This window comes from Lynx canadensis, chromosome B4 (assembly GCF_007474595.2).
Source record: "Lynx canadensis isolate LIC74 chromosome B4, mLynCan4.pri.v2, whole genome shotgun sequence".
Classification (NCBI taxonomy): Eukaryota; Metazoa; Chordata; class Mammalia; order Carnivora; family Felidae; genus Lynx; species Lynx canadensis.
In genome coordinates this window covers 89,026,594-89,042,605 of record NC_044309.1, presented here as the reverse complement: position 1 = coordinate 89,042,605, position 16,012 = coordinate 89,026,594, and the positions used below count along the sequence as shown (strand labels likewise).

The 16,012-nt window shown below is 39.9% G+C and overlaps 1 protein-coding gene and 1 pseudogene across 1 annotated transcript in view; both read right to left on the bottom strand.

The window, feature by feature from the left end:
- SRGAP1 (SLIT-ROBO Rho GTPase activating protein 1) overlaps positions 1-16,012 on the bottom strand; it is a 154,190-nt gene that overhangs the window by 18,863 nt on the left and 119,315 nt on the right. The window contains exons 17-19 of the mRNA XM_032593791.1: positions 9,060-9,165; positions 4,948-5,172; positions 2,908-2,987 (exon numbers count right to left, since the gene is read on the bottom strand). Of these exons, the coding sequence (XP_032449682.1) occupies positions 2,908-2,987; positions 4,948-5,172; positions 9,060-9,165 (411 nt within the window). The remainder of the gene's footprint in view (positions 1-2,907; positions 2,988-4,947; positions 5,173-9,059; positions 9,166-16,012) is intronic.
- LOC115519249 lies at positions 7,502-8,013 on the bottom strand (annotated as a pseudogene).

The following is a 16,012-nucleotide window of genomic DNA, read 5'->3' as shown; positions in this document are numbered from 1 at the left end:
CAAGAATTGCTAAGGAGAACAGTCAAAGGTCTTGATTTGCCAAATATTAAGATTTATTAAAAAGTATCAAAATTAAGAGAGGAGGGATAGACAAGTAGACCAGTGGAAAGGAGAGAGCCCAGAAACAGACTTGTTCAGAGAGGACATGTGATTTGTGCAGAGCTGTGGAGAAAGAACAATTAATGTTGGGACAATAGTGCATCCACATGGAGAAAAAGGAATGGACCCCAACCTCACACCATACCCTCAAAGAAATTCCTGGTAGATTAAAGACCTATGTGTGAAAAACAAAACCTGAAAGGATTTAAAAAAGAATATGGAGGAATTATCTTCATTACCTCTGGGCACAGAAGGATTTCTTAAAGGAGACACAAAGGGAAGCAACCATGAAGGAAAAGATTGGTAACTTCTTTAAAATCTCCTTGTTTAGCAAAAGATGTAATAATAAGCACATGAAAGACAAATTACAGAGCACAAGATATTTGCAAAACATATACACAATACCAGACCCGATCCAGACCCACAAAGAACTCTTAGAAATAAGAAAAAACCAAAGCCCAATCAAACTAAGACAAGCAAAAAAAAAGCCCAGAGAAACTAACAGTGGGCAAATGGGACCTAAATGGGCAAAAGACTTGACAGAAATTTCACAAAAAAAGTGAAGCATGTAAAAGTTAGTAAAGTATAGCTAGCTATATGAACTGTATTTTTTATTTTCTGTATTCTGACATCCAGGGCCTTGGGAGGGACTATCCCTCCCAAGGTTTACCAATTCCTACAGATAGTGTAAATCACTCGCCTGGTGTGCTTTTCAAATACAAACCCGCCAATCCAGAGCCCCAACACCCCAACCACCTCCTTGGGGTCACTATCCACCTGTCCTAATCTCCTGTGCCAGGTAATCTCCTGACAAGAGACAACACCTATAACCCAGAGCCCGCTGAAATTATTCAAACTAGCCAATCCGAAACCCGCTTACCTTGCCTTGCCTGTTGCTTCCCGTGGAAACCACAGCAAAGACTCCTGCCTACCTGCTCTTTCTACGGCTGCCTTCTGACCGACCCTGGTGCATTTCCCTGTGGCCGCGTGAGGCAAGATGTACCTTTTCTCTTGGGTACTGTAACAAAGTATCTTTTCAGTGGTAATCACCTCCTGATCTGTGGCAGTTACTATACGTCAAATTTTCTATTAATACTCTATATCGCAAAATAACACCTTCATCAGTAATCAGAGAAATGCAAATTAAAATCACAAGATACCATCACACTGACAATACTGGCAAAGATTATAATGTTTGATATTGACACAATAAAGTGTGGATGAATACATCCAACCGGAAGACCAACATATTGCTGGTGTGGTGTATATAATTAGAACTCTTTTTTTTTTTTTTTTTTTTTAGTATCTTAATTTCTTTTTGAGACAAAGAGAGGGAGACAGCATGAGCAAGGGAGGGGCAGAGAGAGAGGGAGACACAGAATCCGAAGATAGGCTCTGAGCTGTCAGCACAGAGTCCAAAGCGGGGCTCGAACTCACAAACCGCGAGATCATGACCTCAGCCGAAGTCAGACACCTACCGACCGAGCCACCCAGGCGCCCCTAGAACTCTTTTCAAAAACAGTGTGGCTTTATCCAGTCAAGTTGAAAACATGCTTACTCCTAGGTGCATATATCCTGGAGAAACTCCTGTTTGTTTGCAGTACTGCGATAGCATACATGTTCAAAATATTTGTAGCAGCACTGTTTTTAATGGCAAAAAATAGAGAACACCTCACATATTCACCAATAACAAAGGAAATACAATGGGATATCATACAGTTGTAAAACGAAATGATTATAATTGTATGCAACAATGTGGGTGAGTCGCAGGAGTGTAATACTGAGTGGAAAATAATCATTGCAAGTCTTTACAGTAGGATTCCATTTACAGAAAGTTCAGGAAAATAGAAAATGAGGGGCCCCTGGGTGGCTCAGTCTGTTGAAAGTCTAACTCTTGATTTTGGCTTAGGTCACGATCTCAAGGTTTGAGGGTTTGAGCCCCGCTGATAGCTCACAGTGCAGAGCCTGCTTGGGATTCTCTCACTCCTTCTCTGCCCCTCTCCCACGCTCTGCCTCTCGTTCTCAAAAATAAACATTAAAGGGGGCGCCTGGGTGGCTCAGTTGGCTAAGCATCCAACTTAGGCTCAGGTCGTGATCTTGAGGTTCATGAGTTCAAGCCCTGCATCGGGCTCTGTGCTGTCAGCTTGAAGCCCGGAGCCTGCTTCGGATTCTGTGTCTCCCTCTCTTTCTGCCCCTCCCCCACTCACTCTCTGTCTCTCTCTCTCTAAACATTACAAAAATTTTTTTACTTAAAAAAAAAAATAAACATTGAATAAAAAAAGAAAATAGGAAATGAAACAATAAACCATTTAAAAACAAACATATAGTGGTTACCCCTGAGGGAGTAAGGAAGGCAATGGTAACGGAGAAGAGCAAAGGCAATGCTGTCTTTTTTCTTTTTTTTTTTTTTAATTTTTTTTTTTTCAACGTTTATTTATTTTTTGGGACAGAGAGAGACAGAGCATGAACGGGGGAGGGGCAGAGAGAGAGGGAGACACAGAATCGGAAACAGGCTCCAGGCTCTGAGCCATCAGCCCAGAGCCTGACGCGGGGCTCGAACTCACGGACCGCGAGATTGTGACCTGGCTGAAGTCGGACGCTTAACCGACTGCGCCACCCAGGCGCCCCTATGCTGTCTTTTTTCTTAAACTTGGTGGTGGTCTGTGGTGCTCACTGTAATATTATTTTTCATATCTTACATGCATTTTGTAAATATTCTTTTGTAGCTACTGAATTCTTAATATAAACACTTCCCCAAAAAGTGGGTATTAAGATTAGTTTTATAATGGTGTGGGTCCAAGGGCATACCGTCTTCACTGGTGTGGGGCTCTGTACCAGCGTCCTGATCCACTTCCTCCAGTGTACCGTGCTCACTGTATGGGCTGTCGCTGCCAAGTGCAAACAGAAATTCATGTAAAGCCAAAGGAAGAATTTCAAAAATGAACTAGTGCTACTCTACGTAAAGATGTAGGACTTTGGAATGGCAAAAGAGTCCGTTACTGGAGAGCCTTTCCATTAGACCCTGGAGCCTCCGAGGATTATCTGGTCTTATGGGAGTCTAGGTCCTTCATCTTTGGTCATTCGTATCCACAGAAGTTAAAGTTGGCTGAATTCTAGCGGAGTGCGATGATTGTGCTACGGCGACACCAGTTTTTGTAAATTCGTGTCACTATTCCTTACTGCATATAAATTGATGGCTCTTTGATTTCTGCTTTGAATCGACTGTAGTATCTTTCCCATCTTCTGACACATGTTCATTTTAGATTCGTGAGACTCACGATTTTATTCTTTTTAAAAACTTACCCTTTAACACTACCACACTCCTCAAATATGTGCTGGTGAATGGGATGCATCTACCACAAAGAGAAACCTGACATTGCTGTAAAAGCCCACTTAAGTTGCTGGTGTTGGCGAGAAAGAGTAACTGCTTTATCACTGACTTTCTGTTTCAAATGAGCGATTGCCCGTGGAAACACTATGAATGGGAAAAGGACACAATCAAGCACAGGTGACTGGCTGCAAGCCTCCTTATTAGGGACTTTACCCTGTTTGTGGAAAAGTGGTGACCACAAAAGTTGTAGGATACAACACATCAGATAATACCGACCGGACCTCCACATATCGCTCTTTGATAACAGGAGTAAGAGCAAAACTTACTGATATGGCCCTGAATATTTGGAAGTGCCAAGATACTGGCTTTACAGTAAGTATGACTCTGAAGATAAAATTATGCATCTCGCCAGGGCTGAGTTTTATACATTTATCTTCCTAGAGCCAAGATCAGTCAGTACCTTGCACATAGTAAGTGCTCAAGTGAATATTTTTAAACTCGAATTTCACGTGTAAAATTACTGGCTACACCACAGAACTGGAATCTATCATGATTTGTTGTTAATTTAGAAAGAAGTGCTTCTGGAAATAGTTAATCTTCAGTTTTCTTAAGGCATAAGCCAATCGTAATGTGTTTTAAGCCCATTATTATGGTTTAGGTGTACTTTCAGGTACTTAAGATCTTTCAGCTATCTACCTTCTACTTAATCCCCGGTGAGGCAATGGGATGTGTCCTGAGGAGCGTCCAGAATGGGTTTACATAGGTCTCCTTCCAGCTGCTCCTGGATCTGAGCTGCACAGAACAGTTTCTGAAGTGGGCTAGGAGGCAGCTGTTGAGTGGGAAGGGTCATGTGGGCTTTGGAATCAGACAGACCTGGGCTGCCTGCAGTTACAATTAGTCATTGGACAGGCTTCTTGGCCTCACTTTACTTGGTAGAGTGGTTAGTGTATAAGGTGATCACATGCACCAAGGAGCTGGCACACAGTAGGAGTTCAAGGATTAAAATAAATTTGCTTAAAACGACCATTACTACTATAATTGGTTAGGATAATATTTATTAGTAAGAATGGATATAAGAATGAAAACATATTTGGTTGAGAGGGCTCCTTTAAAATGATAAACTTGAAATACTTACAGCCCAAACTATTTCAGAATGAAACTGAAATCTGTCAGTTCAATCAGTTATCTTTGATATAAAAGTAAAATTAGCACAGCTCTATACGATACGTTTCAAAACCACTATTCTCTACAGAAGTTACAATAGGGTGGATAGATCTTAAAGGATGTCATCCTTGAGGGAAAAGGGAAGGGATGAATAGGAATTTCCCTAGTGAGAGGCCATGCTGTCATGGGTCTTAGTATTCTCATCTAATCTAAAGAAGTGTTCCTGCTGCTTCTTTTTTTAAAAAATTGGAATCTTTGGCAACTTACAGTCAATTCTTTTTCTTAATTGAATTGATATGTATACTTCCATGGTTTTTCCAGGGCAGGGGAAAGACTAAAATGCTTGGACTTACCAGTAGTCATCCCCAGCCATACATTTCTCATAAACAGGGCCATCCAGCTCTTTAGCATCCGGGAAAATAGTTTCATGGTGGATGATGATGGTTTTGACAATTTCATTCACATGCGCCTGACAAGACACTTGATCCTGTATTTCTGGGACGGGCATCAATGTCGGGCCAAAACAAATGGCCAGGTTATAAGGGTCCATCATGTTCTCATCGCTGTACTGTGAAAGGCTATGAAAAAAAGAAAAGTTATGAAAGGCGAGAGAGAAAAAACAAAACTGTTTTTTTTTTTAAATGTTTGTTTATTTTTGAGAAAGAGAAAGAGAGAGAGAGAGAGAGAGAGAGCGCACGAACATGAGCAGGGGAGGGGCAGAGAGAGATGCAGACACAGAATCCAAAGCAGGCTCTAGGCTGTAAGTGCAGAGCCCAACGAGGAGTTTGAACCCATGAACCACAAGACCTTGACCTGAGCCAAAGTCGGATGCTTAACCGACTGAGCCACCCAGGTGCCCTGAAAACTGATGTTTAATAAAACACTTTATATTTTGAAAATAGGGATCCAAAGCATTTTATTTGGTTTTTGTTATTAGAATAAGACGATGTTCCATACTACCTTAAGTTGGCTCAACAAATTCCAAAGGAAGTAAAGCAACTTACAAACTTTCAACTAGAAAGAAACTGAAAGGGGAATATAAATCCTACTTACTTAATTAAGTGGCATTTTTCAAAGCCACAAGAGTTTAAGATAATTTCTATTCCAATGGAGACCAGGATCAAGTAAATGAGTTTCATTTGTAAATACTATGGTCAGGCTCTAAATGCTACTCAAGTAAATCTGGGAAGGTCAGTAGTGAGCTCCATAAAATTTGATGGATGTCGTCAAAATTGTCCTCCCACTAATCAAAAACATCTCAGATTTCAGTTTTTTCCCATAAATCTTGAGGAAAGCCTTGAGGAAAACAAAGCACCCTTTCTTTGTAACCACTGAAAGAAGGCAAACAACTCTGGGCTTTATGATGTGCTTTTGGGTAAGACCACCAACACTACCCTGTCAATGTCAGAAGAGACACTGTTAAGTGCAAGAGAAGGGGAAAAGAATCCCCAGTTCTCTCATTCCTTTTAAAGCTGGCAAATGACAAACTTTGGGGAGATTTCTGGTAGCCTCAAACTAATTTCTAAATTCGACTCCATGGGTATCTGTGAGGTATTTTCCACAAGGGCCTCAAAATAAGTCTGCTCTTTTTCACTCTAACATGTGCACAAAGTGTTGTTCTAGGGAGAAGCTAGAGACGTTATCTTTTTGTGAAGAAAATGTCAATCTTGAAAGGACATATAAAATCCAGGTGAACAGATGACAAATGCAAGAAGGAAAAAAGAGACTCAGCCACATTTGTGGGATGGTGACAGACACAAAGACATTGAAATACCACATGACCTGATACTTTACCCTTTTTTGGAACTGATAGCCTAGAAAGTCGAAAATACAAAAGCATTATCTCCTCAGCTAACATATGTCTTTCCCTTCTGCCATTTCTCAAGCAGACAGTCTTTAAAAAAAGTTCACAATAAAGGGGACGGTCATGTTACAGATCATCTGGAAAACGGATGCACAGAGGACAAGTGAGATTCAGAGTAAGAATGGTCTAATTTTCAAAAGACACAAGTAAGCTCAACAGGGAGAGTCACAATTCATCTTTCTGGGTCTTTCATTTAGTGCTGGCTTGAAGAGCAAAATCTTCATATAAAAATGTGATATCCAGGTTTCAACTTCACAATTAAAAGAGAATAGGTTATTTCTTTTCTCAAAATTCCTGTCCCACGCGTCCTATCCTAGAGGCTGAGGCTGGTCTCTGCATGAAGGCAGGTGTAGCAAGCCGGGGGCATCTTTGGGCAGACATGCTGAAAGCAATGCCAGCCGGCTGACTCCTGGCACATTTGCTGTTCTGTTGAGATACATGGTGAGTTCGAGTCGGGTTTTGAGAACTTTCTTTTAAAAAAGTTTTTTTAAAGTTTACTTATTTATTTTTGAGAAAGAGACTGAGAGGCGAGTGGGGAGGGGCAGAGAGAGAGGGAGAGAGAGAAAGAGAGAGAGAGAAAATCCCTGGCAGGCTCTGCACTGTCATCACGGAGCCTGATGCAGGGGCTCGAACTCATGAACCACGAGATCGCGACCTAAGCCGAAAACAAGAGTTGGATGCTTAACCAAATGAACCACCCAGGCGTCCCTGGTTTTGAGAACTTTCTTGATTTATGGTCTGCTTTCCTAGTCTACTGTGGTTTTTTGGTTCATGGTGGGTTTTGCTCAGGTGTGTCTGGAAAATTCGGTGGGAACAGCATGCAGAGGGCCAGCGGCAATGCAAAAGGCACTTCATACTGGGGGAAGTGAAGCAATTAAAGGTGAAGACAGCAAGCCTCCAGATTTTTGTTTTTTATGAATTTGAGGATTTAATACTAATGAGGGAGTAAGATTTACACACACACACACACACACACACACACACACACACACACACACACACACCCGACCCAAGGTCACTGGGGATGGATCATGAACACCTTTGCTTCAACAATTCCATTTTCAGCAATGCAGGTCAAATTCCTGAATTCATAGAAATTCAGGCTCCTGTCCACGTTTCCCTATTTCCAGCTTCATTATAGCAACAGGGGTGCGTATTTGAGTTGAGTGCCTTGGATGTGATTTGCCATCAACTCTCTCGTTCAGGCCCCGAAGCCCACTGTCCAACAGGCTCTGGTTCATGAAGCTCTCTTGAATTTTTGTCTTAGGCTCTTCCAGAGCTTGTAAATGACAGCAGCTTGTTGAGATGTGACCGCCCCTTGTTTTTTGGTTCAAGCAGTCAAGAATGCATCCAGTTGGTTGTCTACAGATGCAACAGACCTAAAAATCCCCCTCATCTTTGCCAGAAAGGGGCAGAGCTCTTCAGGTGATGCCTCCACATAGAGTCGGTTCCGCAGCAGCAACTCCGTGATGTCCTGGTGCCCGTGGAAAGCTTTCTAGGCAAGGCTGCTCAGCAGCCCGCTCAGAGGTTTGGAGCCCGCGAGCTTGCCTGCCATAGTCAGCAAGCCTTCAGATTTTTAAAGCTGCCTGGGTAACTAGGCTTATTTAAAGGCAAAATTTATAGCCATCTATTTAACCTACACATAGTGTATATCCATCTCTCTAGATACTGCTTATTTCCAGTGGCGACTTCTGTACAAATGGGTTCCTACTGTCACTTGTGCATATTTTACTTCCTTGCAAGCATTTCCCCATGATACTTGGTTTCCAGGGTCAATCTGACTGGGTATGATTTCAGAAATGGTTAGCAGGATTGTAGTAAGTCCTCATGGCTTCTGAGAACTTTAAACGTCTAATGAAGTAGAGAACATATCCTAATTTTAGGAAGGGAGAATCCGTGCCACATGGAGAAGGCATTTCCCTGAGCTTACTCCCCTTCGATCATTGAATACCAAGGGGACTCTCAGATATGACTTGAGGAAGATAGTCTTATAATGGGCCCCATTTTTGTTATTATAAAGTAATGCAAATGAAAATCCAGTTGCCTAAATTATAACAATAAAGTTTCTTTGAAAATAAGGCAGTGATTATCTTAAGGGTTCTGTGACATTGTTTTAGAGACTTTTAGAAGTATCTTCTTCTTGACGAGGTCTCATTATATTGAATTTGCAGACACTCTTTCTTGGATCTGTATATAATTTGCACTATAGTTGCACTCCTCCCTTGACTACAACATCAAAAATCACAGACATTTTCTGCAGTGAGCAGGTGGGTTGCATCATTTTGACAAAAACATTCATGACATTAGCTTTGGATGGAAGTTGGAAAAACATGTATTTCACTGAACAAGTGTTCTTTTTAGTAATATTTGTATATTTTTGCACGTAAGGCCACAGTTTCTGCATCTTTCATCTATCATGCAATGACCTTGATCTGCTGAGGAAAAACATAACTTTGGTCTACATTTAATCATCTCCTCTTCGACTCTGCTGATAAACGGGACCTAATGTACATTTTACAGAATCCAAGAACAAAAACAGAATTCAGAGCAGTGCAAACGGAATGGAAGACAGGCATTTTGGCAGAGCATTAGGGTACTTACTGATTGAGGAAGGCAAAGAGGTACCTCATCACGATAAGGACGGACCTAGGCAAGGTCAGGAGGAGTTTGCGGATATGAAGCGCCCTCTCATAGAGATTATCTATTCCTACAGACAGAAGAGAACATGGTCAGGATCCTTTCATCTGCTACATTTAAAGTAGAACACTGAGTACCAAATTTCATATCCGACCATAAGCAATCCTTTGGCCCTAGGTGGAACGTAAATGTAATCAAGACAGTGAATCCATGATCAGCTTGGGTGTAACACCATTTCTGAGTGTCTCCTTTGACCCATCACTGTTTTTTCTGATTTCCATGGTCTCGAGCAACTTAGCGTCTTCTAGGTTTAAAAATAACTTTTCACTTGCTGTTATTTCTAGATTTTGCATCTGATATGGTTTCAACTCCTTTTTGCTTCATGTCAACTAAAGTAGCTTTTGGGGATATCTCCCTTATGATTTAATAATTCATCCTATATTTGTCTATTACTATGATTCAGGCAACGTACCAGGCTTTGAATCTCTCCTTCCTCAAAATTATTGTAGTATTTTAATGATATGACTTTTTACCTTGTGTTATAATACGTCATCAGTTTTTCAAACATGTATTTTAGCAGAGCCTACTAGGTTTCAGGTACTGAGTTAGGCATTAGAAATATGTTAGTGATTTGAGGGGTGACCGGCTGGCTTAGTTGGTGGAATGTGCAACTCTTAATCTCAGGGTTGTGAGTTCGAGCCTCATGTTAGGTGTAGAGATTACTTAAAATTACATTTTATATTAAATCTTAAAATAAAATCTTAAAAATAAATAGAAAAAAAATACATTAGTGATTTCATTCTGGCTCTCACAGAACTTATACCATGGTGTTTACAGTTATTTATTTCCTTATCCGGTTTTCCCTGAGAGAGCTCCCTGAAGACAGGGGTACCTGGGACTTCCCAGTATTATCATATACCTCTTTACTAGGAATACAAATTGCCTAAAGCTTCTTAATACTAAAGTGCTTGTGAACAGCAGCAAAACAATACTAATAATCCAGTATTTTCATAATGGTCTATATTTTACATTTTCACATTTGTTATCCAGTTTAATGCAGATGACAATACTAGGGAGTAGGTAAGCCATGTAATGTCATCCCCACTTAATGGATTAGGAAAATGAGAACTGGGTAAGTGGCTTACCCCAGGTTACCTGGCTGGAAGGGTGGAGCTGGGACTAAAACCTATTTTCTGTTTAAGTCTGGTTGTCTTTCTTGGATTTCGACATACTTTAAAGTACAATATATTTTTTTAAGATTTTGTTTTTAAGTCATCTCTATACCTAATGTGGGGCTCGAACCCACAACCCTGAGATCAAGAGCTGTACACACCACCAACTGAGCCAGGTGCCTCTTTATAAAGTACAACTCTGAACACATCCAATAAGCATATGTTTGAGAAAAATATTTATTTTTTATTTTTTAAATTAAGTACACTCTATGCCCAAAGTGGGGCTTGAACTCAAGACCCCAAGATCAAGCATCACAATCTCTACCAACAGAGCCAGCCAGGCACCCATGAGAAAAATATCTCAAGGAATATTTGAGAAACATTTTTGAAGTTTACTCTAATTTCATATTACTACATTTACTCTTAATTACGCTTGAGGTATTCACATATCCTACTCAAAAATGTCAGGCTGTTTTTTTTTTTTTCAGGCCTTAATTTCTGACACGATAGCCAAAAGACTCTCCTTCTACTAGGTTTTTGACCTTTGACCTTCTCCCACCCACAAATGTGGTTGACCCTCTACTTGGTTCTCTTCAATGGCAAACGTGTCTGGTCTCGAGGTCAGGACCATCCCTTCTAGGAAGGTGGTATTTTCACTTCATTTTTCAATTTTCTGTGGGACATAAGTTCTGCTGCTTCTATCTCTGGATATCTCACTGCTGATTTCCTAACTCAAGTCTTCATTATTTCTAACTGGGACCATGATAATACTTTCCTAATTCAGTTTCCCATTCCAATTCCTTTAAAACCAGTGGTTCTCAACCTTGACTTGAAATCACTTATGACCTAATCTTAAAACTAAATATTGAGATTTCCTAGCATTTATTCTCAGGTCCTAAAAAAATTGTATGCATAAATGACTTTCAATTCATGCCTCAAACCAAACAGTTACAAAGTTTAACATATTTATGCAAATTACAAATTGAAATGATGACTTATTCTGTTAATGGTCTTCTGACTGGCAATACCGTCCACTCTTTTCCAGCCATATAATGGTTATTATTAAAAACAAAACAACAACAAACACTTCTGCCATTGTTTACTGAGGATCTGGGTTGTTTCAAGAGTTAAGTCTACTGATTCTCTAGGCTAATCCTCGGTATAAGGTTAAGGTCAACTGTCAGGGAGAGCTAGTTTTGGGGTCTTAGAGGCAAAAAAAGGAAGAATGTGAAAGAACTATTTTTTTTTCTTAAAAAATTTTTTTTTAAAATTTACACCCAAATTAGTTAGCATCTAGTGCAACAGTGATTTCAGGAGTAGACTCCTTAGTGCCCCTTACCCATTTAGTCCATCCCCCCTCCCACAACCCCTCCAGTAACCCTCAGTTTGTTCTCTGTATTTATGAGTCTCTTCTGTTTTGTCCCCCTCCCTGTTTTTATATTATTTTTGTTTCCCTTCCCTTATGTTCATCTGTTTTGTCTCTTAAAGTCCTCATGTGAGTGAAGCCATATGATTTTTGTCTTTCTCTGACTAATTTCACTTAGCATAATACCTTCCAGTTCCATCCACGTAGTTGCGAATGGCAAGATTTCATTCTTTTTGATTGCCGAGTAATACTCCATTGTATATATATACCACATTTTCTTTATCCATTCATCCCTCGATGCACATTTGGGCTCTTTCCATACCTTGGCTATTGTTGATAGTGCTGCTATAAACATGGGGGTGCACTTGTCCCTTCAAAACAGCACACCTGTATCCCGTGGATAAATGCCTAGTAGTGCAATTGCTCGGTTGGAGGGTAATTCTATTTTTAGTTTTTTGAGGAACTTCCATACTGCTTTCCAGAGTGGCTGCACCAGCTTGCATTCCCAATGAAAGGAACTATTCTTAATGTATTATTCTTTAATCTTTGCCAAATCCCATCGGGGGCAAGTTGTTTTCAGGCTGGAAGAGGACATAGGCAATTACTTCCAAGAGGCCTAATTTTAATTCACGATCCTCTGGTTTCTATCTCTCAGTTCTAAAGTTAGTTCCCCTACCCTTTAAAGGTAGTTTCGAAGATTAAAAAACAAAAACAAAAACAAAAACAAAAACAACCACATCTGGGGAAACAGGTATTTGTTCATTGAGTGGTTAATTTTCTTTTAATTTGTTAATTTTTAAAGAAGTTGTTATTTACATGCCAGTTAGTTACCATACAGTGTAATATTAGTTTCAGGTGTATAATTCAGCAATTCCACAGTTCCACAGAACAGGTATTTAGATACCAATCTCAGAGCAGCATTATTCATAATAGCCAAGAGGCAGAAATAACCCAAATGTTCATTGATGGATTACTGGATAAACAAATGTGGTACATATACACAACGAACCATTACTCAGCCTTAAAAAAAGAAATGACATTCTGATACAACATGGATGAACCTTGAAGACAACTTAAGTGAAATAAGCCAGACACAAAAAGACAAAGACTGTAGGGTTCTACTTACATAAGGTACCTGGAATAGTCAGATTCACAGAGACAGAAGGTAGAACAGTGGTTGTCAGGGGCTGGGGGGGGGGGCGGTGGGGAGGAGCGGGGTAGTTACTGCTTTCAGGGTATAGAGCTTCAGTTCGGGAGGATGAAAAAGTTCTGGAGATGGACGGTGGTGATGGCTGCAGAACATGTATTTAATACGACCGAACTGTATGCTTCAAACGGAGAAGATGGTACATTTTGTGCTATGTATATTTTACCACGATTAACAAAATAGATCGGGGGAGGGCACCATGAGATGCAAACGAAGGATTTCAGGAGAGAGAAGCTACAGGCATGTAAAAAAGTGACACCAAAAAGGCCGGATAAGATCACGGGAGGCAGGCGTACGTTCTCTGCAACTACAGGAAACGTAAATCAAAGCAAAGCGGAATCGTTGGCATCCCTGAAGTGGCAGCAGATCTATCTGTCCCAAAGGCCTCGGAGCGTGATGGTTGTGAGCAGAACTCAGATATTACCTGGCTGGTTGCTCAACAGGCCTACGGCACACATCCTACAGGAGTCTCGCTCTGGCACAAATGACTCATTTACTCTCCCGAGTCCAGTTAGCAGGTCAAAATTTATGGTTGCTGCGGACGCTCTGATTAATGTGCATTCCCAGCTGGCTCTGAGCGCAGCAACTCATGATCTCTCACCGTTTTCTGCTGCGTGAAAAGACGGATCTTTTCGTCCCCTCAGAAGAGTTGTCAGAAAGGAAAACCAGTATTTCGTGTGGGTCTCTCTTAAGCTGGCCTTTGTTTCCACAATTCGGAATCTCATGTAATTAGGTAAAAGTGGCATTCGTCCAATCTTGGTCACAGGCTCAGAGCTCCCTAGGCTTATTTATGTTCTTTTCCTGGCACTGCACGGTTCCCATGTCAGCATCCCAACTTCACAGCATGGGGGTTTGACAGCTCTGTGTAAATGTGTGTGAAAAACTCACCACAAAACACAAGTTACTTGACAAAATGGCAAAAAGCTCACATGGCCATTACTCTGAACATACCAGTTCTCTGTGCGCTATGTGCAGAAGGATTTGTTTGTCAGAAAACAAGTAATAAATCACAAGATGCAAGCTTATCCCCAAGTATGACAAGAGGGAAGGAAATTAACGGCCATATTCAGAAATGGTTTATTGAAGAGCAGGTACACAAATATTTCTGGGCTCCACAGCTCCACAGGCAGTATTCAAGGTGAAATTCCCAGCCCAATGCCATTTTTAGGTTCACTGTCAGGTCCTGAAAATTGTCAAGGTACCAATCAATTGTGTGCACGTAATAGCGTATGTGTGTGAATGAAAGCGAAAGAGAAAAACAGAGAGATGTTCTAGTGCATTTAGATGAATCTTAGCCTAGCCTTGAGATGAGTTACTGGCTGCTCTTTTGGGTGAGAAACGAAACGCTTGCAAATCTTCCTAATTAATCATTAATAGATTGAGTTCTGTGAATTAAACCATAACGTTCTCTCCTAAATAGCAACAACTGTAGAAATAAATAAATACATAATGTTTCTCCTCCTGCTGAATTATCAAGGTTAGTAAAGAAACCGTCTTAGTTCAGGAAGCTTCACTTATTCAGTTCCGATACTAAGCCTGTTCCGTATTTTTAAGGGTAAAAGGAACCCCTAATAAGGCATCAAACAGAAATTTAGAATTCAGACAGAAACCATCATGTATGCTACAAAGCTGAAAGAATTTTCAGCAACAAAAACACACGCTGGAGAACCAGGAAGACAAAACAAGAGATTTTTTTCCATGAAACAATTAGAAATGGACAAATAGATTTATGTACTAAAAGGCTCATCATAGTATTTTGTTTAATTGCAAAATCACTGGAAACAACCTAAATTTCTAAAACTAGGAAGTGTTAAATAAAAGCCGTTATATGGTCACTAAAATCTTACTTTGTAAAATACCTACTGACACAGGAAAACGTTAATAACATCATTAAATTTGAAAAATGGCTTTTAAAGAGCAAATGATATAGTACCATTTTTAAGTAGATATATTGAGATATAATTCATGTATAATTCATATATGCAAGGTATACAGTTCAATGGTTTTTAGTATATTCACAGTTCATCAATCATGATCTCAGTTTTAGAACATTTTCATCATCTCAAAAAGAAATCTCACATCCATTAGCAGTCATTTAGTATGATCCCCTTTTATTAAAACTCTGTGGTATATCCATACAATGGACGATTATTTGGCGATAACATAAAGTGCTGATACATGCCACAACATGGGTGAACCTCGAAAACATCGCTAGGTAAATGAAACCTGTCACCAAAGACCGTAGATTGTATAATTCCATTTATATATTAAATGGCCAGAATAGGTACGTTTATAGCAGGTAGATTCATGGTTGTCTGGTCCTGGGGGTGGAATGAGTAAATGGGGTATGTTTGCCAATTCTGGTTTCTTTTTGGAGTCATAAATATGTTTTAAAATTGTGGTTATGGTTATATAATCCTGTGAATATACTAAAAAACATTGATTTGTACACCTTAATGAAGGAATTGTATGGTATGAGAATTATATCTCAGTAAGCTGCTTTTAAAAGTAGATAGGTGGGGCGCCTGGGTGGCTTAGTCGGTTAAGCGGCCGACTTCGGCTCAGGTCATGATCTCTCAGTTCATGAGTTCGAGCCCCGCGTCGGGCTCTGTGCGGACAGCTCAGAGCCTGGGGCTTGTTTCAGATTCTGTGTCTCCCTCTCTCTGACCCTCCCCCGTTCATGCTCTGTCTCTCTCTGTCTCAAAAATAAATAAACATCAAAAAAAATTTTTTTAAGTAGATAGGTATAAAAAACTTAAAAAAAAAAGTACATAGGTATACGTATAGGAAAAAAACTGGGAACATACCAAAAAGGTTTACATTATCTATACGTAGAGGAGTCACAGCTGGTTTATTTTCCAGATTATTTTCTAATTTTTCTACAGTGATCACATATTAATTGCATAATAGTTATTTAAAAAATGTACTGGCTGGTTATTTGATGATTTTAAGAAATTACTGTTATTTTTTGAAGGTATGATAATGGTATTATGGCTATGCTATATTTAAAAAAAAAAAAAAAAAGAGAAGAGTGTTCACCTCCCAGATATTCATACACACAGAGGAAGTGATGTAATGTCAGAGGGATCATGGAAGGGGTAGAGGTGGGATAATTTTGTTCAAGAAATGAAAACTGTTCAAGTTGGGTGATTATTTATACTGGAGTTCATTA